At 48.9% G+C, this 20,893-nt stretch overlaps 1 protein-coding gene across 1 annotated transcript in view; it reads right to left on the bottom strand.

Moving 5' to 3' along the window:
* IPO7 (importin 7) overlaps positions 1 to 13,971 on the bottom strand; it is a 56,565-nt gene extending 42,594 nt beyond the window's left edge. The window contains 1 exon segment of the mRNA XM_082270618.1: positions 13,790 to 13,971. Within this exon segment, the coding sequence (XP_082126744.1) occupies positions 13,790 to 13,873 (84 nt within the window). The 5' untranslated portion in view covers positions 13,874 to 13,971.
* Between the last annotated feature and the right edge of the window lie 6,922 nt (positions 13,972 to 20,893).

Here is a 20,893-nt window from a genome sequence, read left to right as displayed (position 1 = left end):
ACACTCACGGTGGGACGACAGCGGCACCCCCCCACACACACACGGTGGGACGACCGCGGCACCCCCCCCTCACGGTGGAACGACCGCGGCACCCATCCTCAAGGTGGGACAACCGCGGCACCCATCCTCAAGGTGGGACAACCGCGGCACCCCCCCCCCACTCACGGTGGGACAACCGCAGCACCGCCCCCCCCCCCCAAACTCACGGTGGGGCGACCGCGGCACCCCCCCCCCCCCACACTCACGGTAGGGACGACCGCGGCACCGCCCACTCAGTTTTTTTTTTTTTAAAGCCCGTAGCGTGTGCAACACACTCAAAAGACTTCACCCGGTGCATAAAAAAGTGCACACACACAAAGTGAGAACACAAAAAAGCACAGGGTGTGCGACAACGTATGGTCTTCCCTCCGAAGAGGTAGGACCCGAAACCTCAATCCCCCGGGGCGCAAGACTCCTGACAGGGACATAAGGTACTCATGGTCTGCCTGGCCGAAACCAGACCGACCCCGTTCTTCAGGGGGACTGCCGAAACAGCCCCCACCGAGTACTAAGTAGGGCTCCCCCGAAGGGAGACCCCATGGGAGAGGGCGAACTAAGCCAAAAGGCCATATCCACCCCCTCCCAAGACTTAAGGCTGGGCCCGAGGACCCACACACTCCAGTCTGTGCAAATAAAGAAAACAAAGGTGAAAGTGCAGGTGACGGACTCCAAAGAAAAAGACAAACAAAACATAGAAGTGGGGAAGGGGAAGTGGGGAAAGTGCAATGGTGCCATGTGAGGAACCAAGGCAGGCCTTCCAGCCGGAATAAAAAATTCCTCTGGTGCAAGCCAAAAGGCCTGTCCCAAGAGGCAGGTGCGAAAAAGGTGTGCATAGTGCAGTGACCAAGGTGCCAAAAGAACTCACAGCGAGCTGCCCCTCACCAGTGAGAAATTAAGGCACCCCTGGGCTGCCACCCCAGGGGCACTTACACTACGGGCTTTTTCAATCTCAGCCCCCGGCCAGACCGAGTGTAGCCTATCCCCACCAGCAGACATCAGAACCTGGACAGCTTAGAGAGAGCTTACCTACAACTGGGGACAGGCTCGCCACAAAAGCCAGATCAAAACCCAGGAGAGAAAGCCCTCCCCTCGCCATCCTGTTCCTCAGCCCATTACATCCAGGAGCAGTTCCACCGGGCTCACCCTCCAGACCGGCTTTCCTGCTCCCTTCAAACTGGTTAGGACAGTTCAACCCATTCAAATCAGAAGGCGGTGGGCCCCACATGCTTTCCCAGATGACCTACTCCCCATACCTCAATACTCTGAGCGCTCCGGGTTTCGGTCATACTGGTACTAGCTGAGGCCCATACCAACTGATAAGAACAGATACTACACTTGATCTTAGCCAAAAGGCTGAGAAGCGAGCCCCCTTCCTCACGGTGGGACAGCGACACCCCCAACCTCAAGGTGGAACGACTGCGGCACCCCCCCACACACTCACGGTGGGACGACCGCGGCACCCCCCACCTCAAGGTGGAACGACCGCGGCACCCCCCTGCAGTGAAATAACCACCCCCCCCCGCCCCCGGCGGAATGACTGCAGTGCTACTCTACATATCCATAGATGTGCAGCAGTGATGGAAATATGGAACAGCAACAAGAAAAATGTCCCAAATCACAGCCAAAGGTTTCTGCGGGAGCAACGCAACATAAGAACGATGAAAGCACAGATTGCATTGAAAATAAACACTGAATGGATGAGGCTGCAACTAGAAGGCCTGGCTGTGACTGCATTGTGTGTAATGGCTGGTTTCAGGAAAGACATTGTCAGATCATTCTGTACTGGTCAGGGGTCTGGAAGCTGTAAAGCAACTGAGAGAAAAACGCTGGAAACCCCGAATACAGATTTCATTTTACTGGAGAAAAGACAACTTTGTCCTTAAATGGGGGCATCTGCTTCATAAACGGGGGCCTTCTCTCAGGGGGGGGGGGGCACCTCTTCATAAAGGGGGCCTTCTGCAGAACATGCCGGTTAGGGGAGTGTCACACATTCCTGGAATAGAGGACATTCCACATGGACACCATGAAATTTCCTATGTGGAGGGAAGAGGAGACCGGAAATATCCCAATCTTCCATGTGTGAGGTGGCGGAAAATGACCGACTTCATACAAGAGGGCGAGAGACTGAAAATGGCCTTCACTGTGCGCATGCTGAATGGAGTGTCCCACCACCAACAGCACACTCCCATCCCCCACTCCATTTTATCTGGGATTCTGCCTGTAGCATGACCTTACACCTGCCCAGACTATGACCCGTTAACCCTTACAGGAGCGGCTATTGTAGTGAAATAGACGAAGGACATTCTGGCAGGCCGTCTGACTGGTTTTTAATGCAATGGCACTGCCGCTGTCATTGGGGTGGGGGTGGCAACATCAGCTGAAGGTACAGAGCCCACTGGAGTGGCTCTGTGCAATGAGAACTGACGACCAAGCACAGTGATCACAAACTTAACCATATCGCTCACCCCAGGGTCCTATTCTGATCTGAGAACCTTCCTATCACAACAGAGGTATTTAAAGAAGGAACCTACTCATTAGATGGGGGGGGGGGGGGGTAAAGCAGATCTTAACCCCCCCCCCTTTGTCTTTACCCCAACTTATGGGGTGGTCTGTTGTGTAGATTTCACATTCCCAGAGAATCCAGCACTGTCCCTCTGAGATCCTCCTGTCCTCTGCTACCACTTGGTCGCGTGTTTGTGATGTCATTGAGAGCCCGCCGGCTCCTCCAGATGACACGCTCCTAGGCACGCCCCCTTTCTCCTCTTGAATGAAGCGCTATGCCTCCTGGGATACATGACTTGCATACCCCAGGAGGCACCGCACGCAATGTGCACATCATTCGTGATACGCAATGAGAGGACTTTAAGAGGTTCTAGACACCTGGGAGGCAGAGGCAGGCTTTCAATTCACTGAACCCTCCGGTCACAAGTATGGATCATGAGCTGCCTGTGACAGCTCAGTGTGCGCTCCTGGCACAAAGACAGACAACCTCCCAGTCCCCACCAACGATGGTAGACGGTGGGACAGGCTCCCGATCATGTGACCACTGACTGCAAGCCACGGGGGGGGGGGGGGGGGTGGTCACATGATCAGCTAACCTTTCCAAGCATGTAGTGGAAGTGGGTGCTCTCAATACACCTATGGGTACCCCTATGTCCCACAATGCATTGCAAGCTACCGAGAGGCTTGTGTATAGCCCTGTGGGGTGGCAGGACGCACGCATCAACCCCAGCTTTCAGCAAAGAGAAGATATCCAAACAGCTTCCAATGTGTGCCAATCAGGAGCCTTGATGATGCCGTGGTATAAACCCCCCCCCCCGGAGCACCGATCCCAGCCCTATGGAGGTTTACCCACTTCCATACTGGGCCTATGCCAGCATTCCTCTCCTATATGCAAGAAGCATCATTAGCTAGAAAATTACTCTCTCAGATCCCCAAAACATTTTATTATTATTAGATTATTATTATCATCATCATAATGGATTTTTATAGGGTCAGCAGTTTGCGCAGCGCTTTACACTACGAGGGAAGACAATACAATTCAATACAGGAGGAATCAGAGGGCCCGGCTCATTAGAGCTTACAATCTAGAAGGGAGGGTCAAGTGAAACAAAAGGCAATAACCATGGGGGATGGGCTGATGGAGAATATGGAAGTATAGTTGTTAAGATAGACAGAAGTGCTCCCACTTATAGAAATAGCCCCACTTTGAGAACGTGCCCCAAAAGCCAGCGCGCCCCCAAAAGCAAACGCGCCCCCAAAAGCAAACGCGCCCCCAAAAGCAAACGCGCCCCCAAAAGCAAACGCGCCCCCCTTATATAGTTTTTTTATTAGCAGAGACCCTAGGGAATAAAATGTCGGTTGCTGCAACTTTTTATGTCACATAGTATACGCGCAGCAATTTTTTTTAAACGCTTTTTCTTTTTTTAAATAAAAAAAAACTAAAGTTAGCCCGATTTTTTTGTATAATGTGAAAGATGTTACAGCGAGTAAATAGATACCCAACATATCACGCTTTAAAATTACGAACACTCGTGAAATGGCGCCAAACTTCAGTACTTAAAACTTATCTCCACAGGCGACGCTTTAAACATTTTGTTACAGGTTACCAGTAGAGTTACAGAGGAGGTCTATGGATAGAATTATTGCTCTCGCTCTAACGATCGCGGCGATACCTCACATGCGTGGTTTGAATGCCGTTAACATATGTGGGTGCGACTTACGTATGCGTTCACTTCTGTGGGCGAGCACAGAGGGACGGGGCGCTAACATTTTTTTTACGTTTTTATATTTTTACACTTCCCCTTTACTTTTCGGTCACTTTTATTCCTATTACAAGGAATGGGGCATGAGAGGTCCTCTTTATGGAGAGATCGGGGGTCAAATGGAGACCTCACATCTCTCCTTTAGGCTGGAAAGACAAATAGGACGTCCCCTACTGCCTCCTGTAAGAACCATCAAGCGACTGAACTGCCGCTATGCTTGTTCATAAAGATATTTGAACGATGGCTGCAGCTGCACCCGTCACCATCCCCCGTCATCCCCGCTATCCCGCCAACTCCCCGTCATCTCCACGGAAAGCCCAGCATGTCATGATGTCCTTGGGCTATAAGTGGTTAAAGGAGACATTGATAAAGCTTCTGTACGGGGGGGCCACAAGGGTGCACTTTTTTTACTTTCCTGTGAACCAGAACTGGCTGACAGCAAGCTATAGCGCCCCCCCCCCCCCCCAGCTTATGTGGCATAGCTTCTCCAGGATCTGGAAAAATCCCGACAATATTGGCGGGATCCACCTGGCTCCACCTCTCAAAGAGCAGCGGAGAACCAGAGCCTCCCCAGCACTTCAGAGAGCAATGACTGAGCCGCCGCTCGCTGCTCTGAGTGGACTGAGAGCTGAGGGATCAGCAGTCATGCGATCGCTCGGTTCTCGGTTTTAGAGGGGGGGGGGGGGGGAGAACAATGCTGCGTACTTCTCCTTTAAATGAGGAAGTAGAGCCGTGAAAAAAAACCAACTAGTGACGCGACAGTCGGTCACCAGCATCAACATTAAGTCCTGAGATCTTGTGTAACATTTATATTAGCAGCTCATCGCACCCAGAAATCAGATCGTTCCTCCTTTCTGTAGCAGAGTGACGCCTGCAGTGATACCGCACAGCAGCGTCACCCCATGGATTGGGGGGCTGAGTCCTGAGGATGGCATACAAGATGGGTATCCACGGCTTCAATTCCGACCCAACATAAAATCAGAGGGGGCACCTTTTTTTTGGGGGGGGGGGGAAGGGGGCTGGCACAGGTCCCAGGAGAGGGCACCCAGGTCCCAGGAGAGGGCACCCTTTGAGAGGGGGGGCGGATGGTACGCAGGTCCTAGGACAGGGAATGGAGGTAATGGAATAGGACACCATGGAGGCACATGGGTCACAATATACTGTGGGTATGTGGGTCTGAGGACAGGGCACAATTGGGGGGGGGGGGGGACGCTCTGTTCTTTCCTAATCCTTTGCACCCAGGGCACTCTAAAAGTGTATATACCGTATACTGTCACATGGGGGTGTAGAGCACTCTATAGGGGTATATACCGTATACAGTCACATGGGGGTGTAGAGCACTCTATAGGGGTATATACCGTATACAGTCACATGGGGGTGTACAGCACTCTATAGGTGTATATACTGTATACAGTCACATGGGGGTGTAGAGCACTCTATAGGGGTATATACTGTATACAGTCACATGGGGGGGGTGTAGAGCACTATAGGGGTATATACTGTATACAGTCACATGGGGGTGTAGAGCACTATAGGGGTATATACTGTATACAGTCACATGGGGGTTTACAGCACTCTATAGGTGTATATACCGTATACAGTCACATGGGGGTGTACAGCACTCTATAGGTGTATATACCGTATACAGTCACATGGGGGGTGTAGAGCACTCTATAGGGGTATATACTGTATACAGTCTCATGGGGGGGGTGTAGAGCACTATAGGGGTATATACTGTATACAGTCACATGGGGGTGTAGAGCACTCTATAGGGGTATATACTGTATACAGTCACATGGGGGATGTAGTGCCCTCTATAGGGGTATATACTGTATACTGTCACATGGGGGTGTAGAGCACTCTATAGGGGTATATACTGTATACAGTCACATGGGGGTGTAGAGCACTCTATAGGGGTATATACTGTATACAGTCACATGGGGGTGTAGAGCACTCTATAGGGGTATATACTGTATACTGTCACATGGGGGTGTACAGCACTCTATAGGGGTATATACTGTATACAGTCACATGGGGGTGTAGAGCACTATAGGGGTATATACTGTATACTGTCACATAGGGGCGTGTAGAGCACTATAGGTGTATATACCGTATACAGTCACATGGGGGTGTAGAGCACTCTATAGGGGTATATACTGTATACTGTCACATGGGGTGTAGAGCACTATAGGGGTATATACTGTATACGGTCACATGGGGGGTGTAGAGCACTCTATAGGGGTATATACCGTATACTGTCACATGGGGGGTGTAGAGCACTCTATAGGGGTATATACTGTATACAGTCACATGGGGGGGGTGTAGAGCACTATAGGGGTATATACTGTATTCAGTCACATGGGGGTGTAGAGCACTCTATAGGGGTATATACCGTATACTGTCACATGGGGGGTGTAGAGCACTATAGGGGTATATACTGTATACGGTCACATGGGGTGTACAGCACTCTATAGGGGTATATACCGTATACTGTTACATGGGGTGTAGAGATCTATAGGTATATATACTGTATACTGTCACATGGTGGGTGTAGAGCACTCTATAGGTGTATATACCGTATACATCTACGGGGGGGGGGGGTAGCGCTGGCTCTGTTTGTCCCGGACGCTCTGATAACATCACATTAACCCTTTGGGGTCACCAGAAGACAATTCTCTCCCATTTCCTGTTTCATTCCTGTGACGTCACCTTGGGGTTCTCAGGCTGAGGGGGGGGGGAGGAGTCTGGTGACCAGGAGGGCCGCCTCCCACTCAGCTGGAATGTGATGAGATGAGTCATCTGTGGGCAGGAAATGACTGAGGAGGGGGGGGAGGGGGGGGCACTGCCAGCAGCCGGCTCACATGGAGGACGAGTTCACTTTTATCATTCGATGTTTTGGCAGTCAGAGATGGACGGAGCGTCACATGCCGGAGACGCAGCATTCCCTGCTGATGAGTAATGTGGCTGGAGGACTACAAGAACCAGCAAGCCCTATAAGCACATTATATGTACAAAGATCTCCAGAGCCGCTATGGATGGAAGTGTCCTGTGCTGCTACACCAACATATTGCACACCCTGGGGTCTCTGTAGAATGTAGAAGTGTGCCGGTATCCGGTAGTGAATCACTTCCTAGCAACGAGGGGGGGGGGGGGGGTAGAGACAACAAATCATTCTGGGCGTGGCTTAGGATCAGCAGCTGATTTGCATATCAGCACCGCCCATCCCAGCTGTACAAAGATACAAGAAATAAACATTTCTGGATGGTTACAAAGTATCCAACAGTGGGAGCCAATGGGATCGGGGGTACGACACCCGGATGTATATAGGGGGTACCGTCACATGTGGGGGGGGCACAGACCAACAGCAGGGGAGAGAATGTCATATGTAGAACTATAGAAGTGGGGTACAGTCCTATGAGATGGGGGGGGGGTGTCATATATAGTACTAGAGTAAGGGGGGTACAGTCCTATGAGACGGGGGGGGGGTGTCATAGTACTAGAGTAAGGGGGGTACAGTCCTATGAGATGGGGGGTGTCATATATAGTACTAGAGTAAGGGGGGTACAGTCCTATGAGACGGGGGGGGGGGTGTCATATAGTACTAGAGTAAGGGGGGTACAGTCCTATGAGACGGGGGGGGGGTGTCATAGTACTAGAGTAAGGGGGGTACAGTCCTATGAGATGGGGGGTGTCATATATAGTACTAGAGTAAGGGGGGTACAGTCCTATGAGACAGGGGGGGGGTGTCATATATAGTACTAGAGTAAGGGGGGTACAGTCCTATGAGACAGGGGGGTGTCATATAGTACTAGAGTAAGGGGGGTACAGTCCTATGAGACAGGGGGGGGGGTGTCATATATAGTACTAGAGTAAGGTGGGTACAGTCCTATGAGACAGGGGGGGTGTCATATATAGTACTAGAGTAAGGGGGGTACAGTCCTATGAGACAGGGGGGGGGGGTGTCATATATAGTACTAGAGTAAGGGGGGTACAGTCCTATGAGACAGGGGGGGGGGGGTGTCATATAGTACTAGAGTAAGGTGGGTACAGTCCTATGAGACAGGGGGGGTGTCATATATAGTACTAGAGTAAGGTGGGTACAGTCCTATGAGACAGGGGGGGGGGTGTCATATATAGTACTAGAGTAAGGAGGGTACAGTCCTATGAGACAGGGGGGGGGTGTCATATATAGTACTAGAGTAAGGAGGGTACAGTCCTATGAGACGGGGGGGGTGTCATAGTACTAGAGTAAGGGGGGTACAGTCCTATGAGACAGGGGGGGGTGTCATATATAGTACTAGAGTAAGGGGGGTACAGTCCTATGAGACAGGGGGGGTGTCATATAGTACTAGAGTAAGGGGGGTACAGTCCTATGAGACAGGGGGGGGGGTGTCATATATAGTACTAGAGTAAGGTGGGTACAGTCCTATGAGACAGGGGGGGTGTCATATATAGTACTAGAGTAAGGGGGGTACAGTCCTATGAGACAGGGGGGGGGGGGGTGTCATATAGTACTAGAGTAAGGGGGGTACAGTCCTATGAGACAGGGGGGGGGGTGTCATATAGTACTAGAGTAAGGTGGGTACAGTCCTATGAGACAGGGGGGGTGTCATATATAGTACTAGAGTAAGGTGGGTACAGTCCTATGAGACAGGGGGGGGGGGTGTCATATAGTACTAGAGTAAGGAGGGTACAGTCCTATGAGACAGGGGGGGGGGTGTCATATATAGTACTAGAGTAAGGAGGGTACAGTCCTATGAGACGGGGGGGGTGTCATAGTACTAGAGTAAGGGGGGTACAGTCCTATGAGACAGGGGGGGTGTCATATATAGTACTAGAGTAAGGGGGGTACAGTCCTATGAGACAGGGGGGGGGGGGGTGTCATATATAGTACTAGAGTAAGGAGGGTACAGTCCTATGAGACGGGGGGGGGGTGTCATAGTACTAGAGTAAGGTGGGTACAGTCCTATGAGACAGGGGGGGGGGGGTGTCATATATAGTACTAGAGTAAGGGGGGTACAGTCCTATGAGACAGGGGGGGGGTGTCATATAGTACTAGAGTAAGGTGGGTACAGTCCTATGAGACAGGGGGGGTGTCATATATAGTACTAGAGTAAGGGGGGTACAGTCCTATGAGACAGGGGGGGGGTGTCATATATAGTACTAGAGTAAGGTGGGTACAGTCCTATGAGACAGGGGGGGGGTCATATATAGTACTAGAGTAAGGGGGGTACAGTCCTATGAGACAGGGGGGGGGGGGGTGTCATATATAGTACTAGAGTAAGGAGGGTACAGTCCTATGAGACGGGGGGGGGTGTCATATATAGTACTAGAGTAAGGGGGGTACAGTCCTATGAGACAGGGGGGGGGTGTCATATAGTACTAGAGTAAGGGGGGTACAGTCCTATGAGACAGGGGGGGGGGGTGTCATATATAGTACTAGAGTAAGGTGGGTACAGTCCTATGAGACAGGGGGGGGTGTCATATATAGTACTAGAGTAAGGGGGGTACAGTCCTATGAGACAGGGGGGGGTGTCATATATAGTACTAGAGTAAGGGGGGTACAGTCCTATGAGACAGGGGGGGGTGTCATATATAGTACTAGAGTAAGGTGGGTACAGTCCTATGAGACAGGGGGGGTGTCATATATAGTACTAGAGTAAGGGGGGTACAGTCCTATGAGACAGGGGGGGGGGGGTGTCATATATAGTACTAGAGTAAGGGGGGTACAGTCCTATGAGACAGGGGGGGGGGGTGTCATATAGTACTAGAGTAAGGTGGGTACAGTCCTATGAGACAGGGGGGGTGTCATATATAGTACTAGAGTAAGGTGGGTACAGTCCTATGAGACAGGGGGGGGGGGTGTCATATAGTACTAGAGTAAGGAGGGTACAGTCCTATGAGACAGGGGGGGGGGGGTGTCATATATAGTACTAGAGTAAGGAGGGTACAGTCCTATGAGACGGGGGGGTGTCATAGTACTAGAGTAAGGGGGGTACAGTCCTATGAGACAGGGGGGGGTGTCATATATAGTACTAGAGTAAGGGGGGTACAGTCCTATGAGACAGGGGGGGGGGGTGTCATATATAGTACTAGAGTAAGGAGGGTACAGTCCTATGAGACGGGGGGGGGGGGGTGTCATAGTACTAGAGTAAGGTGGGTACAGTCCTATGAGACAGGGGGGGGGGGTGTCATATATAGTACTAGAGTAAGGGGGGTACAGTCCTATGAGACAGGGGGGGGGGTGTCATATAGTACTAGAGTAAGGTGGGTACAGTCCTATGAGACAGGGGGGGTGTCATATATAGTACTAGAGTAAGGGGGGTACAGTCCTATGAGACAGGGGGGGGGTGTCATATATAGTACTAGAGTAAGGTGGGTACAGTCCTATGAGACAGGGGGGGGGTCATATATAGTACTAGAGTAAGGGGGGTACAGTCCTATGAGACAGGGGGGGGGTGTCATATATAGTACTAGAGTAAGGAGGGTACAGTCCTATGAGACGGGGGGGGGTGTCATAGTACTAGAGTAAGGGGGGTACAGTCCTATGAGACAGGGGGGGGGTGTCATATAGTACTAGAGTAAGGGGGGTACAGTCCTATGAGACAGGGGGGGGGGGGTGTCATATATAGTACTAGAGTAAGGTGGGTACAGTCCTATGAGACAGGGGGGGTGTCATATATAGTACTAGAGTAAGGGGGGTACAGTCCTATGAGACAGGGGGGGGTGTCATATATAGTACTAGAGTAAGGGGGGTACAGTCCTATGAGATGGGGGCTCTCCTATGTACCATGTGTGAGAGGACATGTTACGTGTGTGTGTGTGGGGGGGGGGGTCCAGGCCTATGTAAGGGGTGTACAGACTGACAGTGGGAGAAAGGGGGGGGGGGGAGGTCACGTAGTAAAATAGAATGATGGGGTACAGTCCTATGAGATGGGGGGGCTGTCCCGTGTGTGGGTGGACGTTACACGTGTGTGTGTGTGTGTGGGGGGGGGTCCTGTCCCATGTGAGGGGTGTACACACTGACAGGTGGTGGGAATGGTCATATGTAGTACTATAAAATAAGGGGGTACAGTCCTGTGAGATTGTGGGGGGGGAGATAAGGGGGGGGGTCCTGTCCCATCGGAGGGGGGATTGGATTGTCACATGTACTATAGAAAGTGGGGGTACAGTCCTATGAGATTAGGGGGGGTGTCATATGTACTGTGTGTGAGGATGTTACACATGTATGTGTGTGTGTGGGGGGGGGGGGGGGGTCCTGTCCCATGTGAGGGGTGTACAGACTGACAGGTGGGGGAATTGTCATACATAGTACTATAGAGTAGGGGGGTACAGTCCTATGAGATTGCAGGGGGGGTCCTATGTACTCTGTGTGTGAGGACGTTACACATGTGTGTGGGGGGGGGGGGGTCCTGTCCCATGTGAGGGGTGTACAGACTGACAGGTGGGGGAATTGTCATACATAGTACTATAGAGTAAGGGGGTACAGTCCTATGAGATTGGGGGGGTGTCCTATGTACAATGTGAGAGGACATGTTATAGGGGGGGGTGTCACTCATACTATGGGTGACGGGGGCTGCACACATGTTGGTGGGGGCATTAGGCAGATTCTCCCAGGGTTGGAATGTTGGGGGGGGGTCAATATGTTACAGTGAGGGATGACAGAAAGGGGGGCAGGGTAGTGTCGCACATACTATGAAGGTGGGGGGGAGGGGGACACATGTTGGGGGGGGCTATCCTCTGTGCCGTGAGTGAGGGGGGGGGGGGGGATTCAGTGATATAACACTCTGGGGGTAAAGGCCCACATGAAGGGTGATGGGGGGCCCTTTGTCATATGATGAGAGGTCACCATATGTACTAGGAATGGTGGAATGTTGAAGGGGGGGTCAATTCTAAGTTACATTGAGGGGGTGACAGAGGACAGGGGGGGGGGGTCTACTCTACACACATGCTGCTGTAAGAGGGAGGGGGGCACAATCCCATGTGAGGGGTGCACAGACTGGCATGTGGGAGGGGGGGGGGGGATTATCCTATGTACTACTGTAGGGTAGGGGGGGGGGGCTATTAATTTCCCTGTTTAGCTTTCATCCCCATATAATGTGACATTTAGGGGTTCACATCGCGTTGGAGGAAAAGGGGTTGTCCTATGAAGGAAAGGTGGGGGGGGGGGGAGTCTCCCCAATATACCATGTTACCTCTGTGTAGGGGGAGGGTGCACACAAGTTGGGGGGAGGGGGGCTATCATGACCCCTCTTGGGGGGGGCTCCCCAATATACCATGTGACCTCTGTATGGGGGGGATGCACACAAGTTGGGGGGAGGGGGGCTATCATGACCCCTCTTGGGGGGGCTCCCCAATATACCATGTGACCTCTGTATGGGGGGGTTGCACACGTTGAGGGCTGTCCTATGAAGCACATGTGGGGGTGTCATGACCCCTGTTGGGGGGGGTCTCCCCGATATACCATGTGACCTCTGTGGGGGGGGGTACACAAGTTTGGGGAGGGGGCTGTCCAATATACCATGTGACCTGTGTGGGGGAGGGTGCACACAAGTTGGGGGGAGGGGGGCTATCATGACCCCTCTTGAGGGGTTCCCCAATATTCCATGTGACCTCTGTATGGGGGGGGGGTGCACACGTTAAGGGCTGCCCTATGAAGCACATGTGGGGGTGTCATGACCCCTGTTGGGGGGGTCTCGATATACCATGTGACCTCTGTTTGGGGGTGCACATAAGTTGGGGGGTCTCCCCAATATACCATGTGACCTGTGTGTATGGGGGGGCTGTCCAATAAAGGACATGTGGGGGTGTCATGACCCCTGTTGGGGGGTGCACACAAGTTGGGGGGAGGGGGGCTTTCATGACCCCTTAGAGGGGTTCCCCAATATTCCATGTGACCTCTGTGTGTGTTGGGGGGGCTGTCCTATGAAGCACATGTGGGGGTGTCATGACCCCTGTTAGGGGGGTCTCTCTATACCATGTGACCTCTGTTTGGGGGTGCACATAGGTTGGGGGTCTCCCAATATACCATGTGACCTGTGTGTATGGGGGGGGCTGTCCAATAAAGGACATGTGGGGGTCTCATAACCCCTGTTGGGGGGTGCACACAAGTTGGGGGGAGGGGGGGCTATCATGACCCCTCTTACAGGGGTTCCCCAATAAACCATGTGACCTCTGTGTAGGGGGATGCACAAAAGTTGGGGGGATGGGGCTGTCATGACCCCCTGTTAGGGGGGGGTCCCCCCAATATACCATGTGATCTCATGTCTCCCCCATATGACACGTGGTGGGGGGGGTGGGGCTCGGTTATATATGATGGGGGAGGGGAGTTGCCGGCCGGTCGGGGCTCTCCAGCAGACACGTGACCGGTCTCCCCGGTAAAGGTTGGGGGGGGGGTGCGGGGTACACGTGCTGTGTGTCGGAGGTGACACGTGCGGCCGGTGATCCTCACCCTCCCCCCCCCTCTCTCTCTCCGGGGGTCTCACCTCGTTGAGTTGTCTCTCGGCGGCCTCCCTCAGGGCCGGGTCCATGGTACCCCGGAGGGCCTCGATTAGGATATTGGGGTCCATCGCGCCTCTTCCCGCTCTCCGACCTCCGCCGCCTCACACACAGGAAGACCAGAGCGCCCAGGCCGCCGCTTCTAACCCCGCCCCGAACCGACACACGTCACGCCTGGCCCCGCCCCGAGATGACAGCCGGATCCCACCCCCTCCGCACACAACGTCACTGCCGATACCGCCCAGCTGCGAAAGAAAGTCAGCGTAACCCCGCCCTGTCTTAAACAACGCCGCTAACTCCGCCCACGGCAGGCGGGCAATGACGATAAGCCACCCGCCCACCAATGGCTCTCGTAGCGCGCCCAGACAGCCGCCAATTAGTCTCAGCCCCGCCCTCCTTCCCTCATAGGTCAAAGACTCCTCCCCCTGTGGTCCATAGGTGGAGCAGGACTGAGGGGGCGGGCCTGTGTGGAAGTGCATGCCGGGAGATGTAGTCCGCAGGGTGCTCTGCCCTCGTGTCACCTGCTCCGCTCATCACTTCCTGTCCGCTCACTCATACCCGCCGACATGTGACCCGGGGGCTGTGTGCTGTCATTTACCAACAATCATTTATACCTTTCTATAGTTATTATTCCTGATTTTATTTATAGAGGATCTCCGGACACCTAGAAATAAAATAAAAGTAGCTGCAAAAATTCTCTCCTGACTTTAACCACTTCTGAGCCGGAAGATTTTACCCCTTAACCACTTAAGCCCCGGAGGATTTGGCTGCTCAAAGACCAGGGCCTATTTTGCGATTCGGCACTGCGTGACTTTAACGGACAATTGCGCGGTCATGCGACGCTGTACCCAAATGAAATTGACGTCCTTTTTTTCCTACAAACAGAGCTTTCTTTTGGTGGTATTTGATCACCTGTGCGATTTTTATTTTTTGCGCTATAAACAAAAAAGCGTGACTATTCTGAAAAAAAAAACAATATTTTTCACATTCTGCTATTCTACATTCTGCCAAAAAAAAAATGTAAAAATCAAAATGTTTTAACATTTTAGGCCAATGTGTTTTCTGCTACATATTTTTGGTAAAAAAAAAATCGCAATAAGCGTATTTTGATTGGTTTTCGCAAAAGTTATTGCGTTTACTAACTGAGGGAAAGATTTCTGTAATTTATATTCATTTTTTTTACTAGTAATGGCGGCGGACAGATTGAACCCCTAACTGACATTTCTGACACTTTTGGGGGGACCAGTGACATTACTACAGTAATCAGTGCTAAAAAAAATAAGCAATGTTACCGTACTAATGACATTGGCAGGGAAGGGGTTAACCTAGGGGTGATCAAAGAGTTAAATGTGAGCCTAGGGGTGTTTTCTAACTGTCTGGGGGCGGGGCTTGTGAAATGATCATACAGACATGTGATCCTATATAGAAGGATCACAGGGGCTCTGTGATCATCTCAGGGAGAAGAACGGTCAAATGTGTTTACAACAGCCGACCGTCCTTCTCTCTTAGTGGGAAGCGATCGCGGGTGGCCGGGGGCAATCGCGTCTACCGGCCCCGTGCATCGGCACCCCCGCTGTCTAGTGAGAGTGGGAGCGCGCTGGCGGTTCGCCCTCCAGCACGCTGCGCACTACCGACGTAAGGTTACCTCAGTTCGTACAGGAGAGCCAGCCTGCCGCAGTTGGGCGGTTGGGAAACGGTTAAAGAGGAGATCCAACGCACCTATAAAAAAATATATATAAAAGTCAGCAGCTACAAAAAGTGTATCTCATGACTTTTAACCAGTTCTGAACCAGAAGATTTACCCCCCTTAATGACCAGGTCATTTTTTGTGATTCGGCACTGCGTGAATTTAACAATTGCGCGGTCGTGCGACGCTGTACCCAAATAAAATTGATGTCCTTTTTTTCCCCACAAACAGAGCTTTCTTTTGGTGGTATTTGATCACCTGTGCGATTTTTATTTTTTGCGCTATAAACAAAAAAGCGTGACTATTCTGAAAAAAAAACAATATTTTTCACTTTCTGCTATGTAAAATTCCCAATAAAAACATTTAAAAATCAATTTTTTCATCATTTTAGGCCAATTTGTACAATCAATAGGAGGTTGCGGCGCTTTATATTCAATAATATTCAATGATAAAAAGCAGTCGACCAGATCACAAAGCTAAGTGTGACATGAACAAGTAATATAACAAAGTAATATAATAAATATAACAAAGTAATATAACAAAATATAACAAAGTAATATAACAAAATATAACAAAGTAATATAACAAAATATAACAAAGTAATACTAGAAAAAAAAGTTTGAGACAAACTTTAAGTTGGCTTGAAAAAGCCTGACCAGAAAGTTTGAAAAGTTTAGATCGATCGATCGATAGAAAAGGTTTGAAGATCGATCAATAGAAAGAAAAGGTTTGAAGATCGATCGATAGATAGAAAAGGTTTGAAGATCGATCGATCGAAAAGGTTTGAAGATCGATCGATAGATAGATAGATTAGATGAGTTTGAATGAGTTTACATTGATAAGCATCAAAGCTTGATTGAGTCTAATGGGATTTGGAGCTTGGGTCATCTGAACATCCTGTCAATGAAAGTCTATGGGCATTTTTTGGGTTTTTAATTTTAATTTTTAGGAAAACCGTAACTCAAACCAGTCTGAAAAGATATAGCACACCGAGTCAGAACAGTATGAAGGTCTGTGCCGAGTTTGGAGTATGTAGCTTGAACGGTCTAGGAGGAGATAGTGTCCAAAAATTTACCGGCCAGAAAAATAATAAGAAGAAGAAGAAGAATAATAATAAGTTTAAATACAATATCAGTAAGTTGGCTGTTCCAAGCCAACTTAATAATAAATATAACAAAGTAATATAACAAAATATAACAAAGTAATATAACAAAATATAACAAAGTAATATAACAAATATAACAAAGTAATATAACAAAGTAATATAACAAATATAACAAAGTAATATAACAAAATATAACAAAGTAATATAACAAATATAACAAAGTAATATAACAAATATAACAAAGTAATATAACAAAATATAACAAAGTAATATAACAAATATAACAAAGTAATATAACAAATATAACAAAGTAATATAACAAAATATAACAAAGTAATATAACAAATATAACAAAGTAATATAACAAATATAACAAAGTAATATTACAAAATATATCAAAGTAATATAACAAAATGTAACAAAGTAATATAACAAATATAACAAAGTAATATAACAAAATATAACAAAGTAATATAACAAAATATAACAAAGTAATATAACAAATATAACAAAGTAATATAACAAAATATAACAAAGTAATATAACAAAATATATATCTAAAACATATAAAAGTCCATACATCAAAATTCAAGTGAAAATAAGCTGGGGTAGTTCCCGGTTCTCAATGATAACTCCAACATGTCACCACAATGATATCCTCCACCAAATGGTAAAACTGTGAACTCCCCAGAACCATCTGCTGTCTAGGATCCGTGTTTCTCAACCCTTTTTCCAGTCAAGGCACCCTTCAAAAATCTGCACAAACTCGAGGCACCCCATTATAAAATGTAAAAAGCAGCATCCACACACACATAGGACACCCAGCGTTAGAGGTGATTTATTCTTCCAAAGCAAATACACCTTTACACACTGGTACTGACTAGTGCTCCAGTGTTTCTCTTCTCCCTCAATCAGCTAATGCATCTCCAGTGCTGATGGAGAGGGGCAAACAAGGATGCTGTGCAGGCGCCTGACGTCCTCCTTATCAGCTGATAACGTCAATGGTTGTTAGGACGCCGGACGCTAACAGGTTGTAATGGTTCACAATGATAACCTGTGGCTTTGTGTAACTAAAAGGCTTCATTCACTCATTGGCTTTTAAACAATTTTTGGGCAGTTTCTCAATATTTTGTCAAGGCACCCTTTACCACTTGCCGACCGCCGCACGACTATTTACTATGTACAGGCAAAGTGACGTAGTACTACATCGCTCGCCTGCGAGCCTCTAGGGGCCGAGCGCGCGCCGCCGGGGGTGCGCTCACGCCCCCGCTCGTTCACAGACATTCCAGCACGAGTGACTGGCGGCTCCGATGTCCGCCGGTCACTCGCGATCTCCCGCTGGAGAGGGAGAAAGGCAGGCGGCTGATGTAAACAAAGCCGCCTGTCATTCTCCCTGGTGTAACTGCAGAGATCATACGATCCTGCTATGTAGGATCGTATGTCTCTGTGGTTACATGAAAAGCCACGCCCCTTTACAGTTAGAAGCACGCCCCTAAGGACACACTTAACCCCTGCATCGCTAATAAAGTTAACCCATTCCCTGCCAGTGTCATTTTTACAGTAACAGTGCATATCTATAGCACTGATTACTGCAGTAATGTCACTGGTACCCCCAAAAGTGTCAAAAATGTCAGTCAAGGGTCCGATCTGTCCACCGCAATGTCGCAGTCCCCGCAAAAAAAAATCTCAGATTGCCGCCATTACTCATTAAAAAAAAAACACCAAAAATTACAGAAATCTTTCCCGTAGTTTGTAAACGCAATAACTTTTGCGCAAACCAATCAAAATACGCTTATTGTGATTTTTTTTACCAAACATAGGTAGCAGAAAACAAATTGGCCAAAAATGTTAAAAAATTTAGATTTTTACATTTTTTTGGGGGGAATTTCATATAAAAAATGTGAAAAATATTGTTATTTTTTCAAAATTGTAGCTCTTTTTTTGTTTATAGCGCAAAAAGTAAAAATCGCACAGATGATCAAATACCACCAAAAGAAAGCTCTGTTTATGGGAAAAAAAGGACGTCAATTTCATTTGGGTACAGCGTCGCAGGACCGCGCAATTGTCCGTTAAAGTCACGCAGTGCCAAATCGCAAAATAGGCCCTGGTCTTTGGGCAGCCAAATACTCCGGGGCTTAAGTGGTTAAAGAAACCTGAAGGCACCTCAGAGGGACTGGGCACCCTGGCTAAAAAAGGCTTATCTAGATTATAGGACAGCAAATATGCCATGGTGTTGATATTGGTCTCAATAACAGAGATTTATGCGCTCCCGCGCTTTTAAAATGATGTCATCACACAGGGTATCATAATGGATGAATCACCAAACATGAGAAATAAAATCTTAGTGTAGTATTTATTAAAATGAAGTAGTATACAATGTAATAAAACACTGACTCACTGTAACGTAGACAAAATAATGAATAAAAAACAAATTGTGATCAATGTTAAACAACATGATAAAAAGTCCAATAAGGCTCCGTTCACATCTAGGCGTTTTGGGGCGTTTTTGGGGCGTTTTTCTGCTCTAGGATCAGCTCTCAAAACGCCCAACAAGACAAATCCTATTCATTTCAATGGCCCCTGTTCACATCTGAGCGTTTTGACACTGTATACAAAACGCCCAACGCTCAAAAAAGTACATGAGCTTCTTTTTGGGCAGATTACAGGCGTTTTCCATTGATCTCTATTCAATCTAAAAACGCCTGCACAAAAATCGCGGTAAAAATCGCGGTAAAATCGCGGTAAAAAACGCCGCAAAAATCGCGGTAAAATCGCGGTAAAAAACGCGCGAAAAACGCTACGCTCAGGTGTGAATGTAGCCTTAATGCCCAAAAATAATAATAATATGTGACATAATATGTCCTTTTCCTTCTTTCCTCCTTTTTTCCTTCCCATCCCCCCTCCTTTCCCTACTTCCCACAGTGTTTCCCCCCCCCATTTTTCCCCCTACCCCTCCTCCCCCCCCACATGGAAGAAAAACATATTTAAAATATATTTAAAAAAAAAAAAATTTAATTTATTTTTCCCAAATATATTGGAAATATATTTGAAATGCTACAATTTTGGTCATATTCAATATCAGGGGCGTAACTACAGGGGTTGCAGGGGTTGCAATTGCAACATGGCCCCATGCTCCAGGCCTGTGCGGCTCCCCTGTACACCTGGATAGGAGGGGTGGCGGGGGCAGCATGTAGAGAAATCACTGTCCTCCTTATTCCTCCTGTAGCTGCAGGAGGAAAATGGAGGAGATTGGTTCCTCTGTATGCTGCCCCCGCCACTCCTCCTATGCAGTTCACTTGTGTTCTGCTGTCTCTGGGCCCCTGTGTGCTCCCCTGGTCCCCCCCCTCCCCCCACTGTGCTCCCTCCCCTCTCCTGCCGGCTGCTGCAGGGGATGTGTCACAATAGAGAACCAGGAAGGGGTCTGTAAATATGTAATTTACCAGCTCCTTCCTTTTCTGAATGGACAGAGTAATAGTCAGTCACATTGTAAAAAAAAAAAAAAAAACGATAAAAAATATTACAATTAAATTACCAAAAAATAAAAACTACTGACACCAGTGGGTGAACTTCCAGGATCGCAAAGGTCACACTTGCGACTGGCCCTGGCAGTGGAGGAGGCCCCAAGATGGCAGAGAGGGGGCCCACTGCAGAACTTGTGAAAGGGTCCCACTGTGGGACCGTACTAAAGGGCCCCGCAACAAGAGTAAAGGGCCCAAGGATCAGTGGGAAGAGTCCCAGGCTTGAAGGGAAGGGCACCGGTGCAAGAAACCATGAAGGGCCCCCTGGACCCCTGGCCGGGGCCCTTCCCTTCAAGCCTGGGACTCTTCCCACTGATCCTGGGGCCCTTTACTCTTGTTGCAGTGTTGCAGGGGGGGGGGGGGGTTCTAGTTACGCCTCTGTTCAATATATTTCTAAAATGTTTTCCCTAAATATATTGGAATTATATTTTTCTTCCATATGGCCCCCGCCCCCCCCCCCTTTCCTTCCTTCTCTTCCCTTCCCTTTCTTTTCTCTTGTGCTTGTTCCTTATTTTTGGTGTCGTTTGATATGCTAAGATTTCTTACCATTACCTTATATCAGTTCATTATGACAATGTCCACCGGTGAGAGTCTTTGGTGGCTGTCCATATCGGGTGGGTCCATGGTGGCCGTTGTCTCCAGGTGAGGCCACCCTTTTCCCCACTAATCATGTATATATGAATTTACAATGTCAATAATTTTCTGTATGTATTGGCTATATCTTGCTATCATTACCAGAATGTGCGTCATTTTCTAAATCCTCCTGAAGAAGGGGTTCACA

This window comes from Pelophylax lessonae (assembly GCF_965119305.1).
Source record: "Pelophylax lessonae genome assembly, chromosome: 10".
NCBI classification, from domain to species: domain Eukaryota; kingdom Metazoa; phylum Chordata; class Amphibia; order Anura; family Ranidae; genus Pelophylax; species Pelophylax lessonae.
Note: the sequence above shows the minus strand (reverse complement) of the source record. Positions and strands in the feature narration are given on the sequence as shown.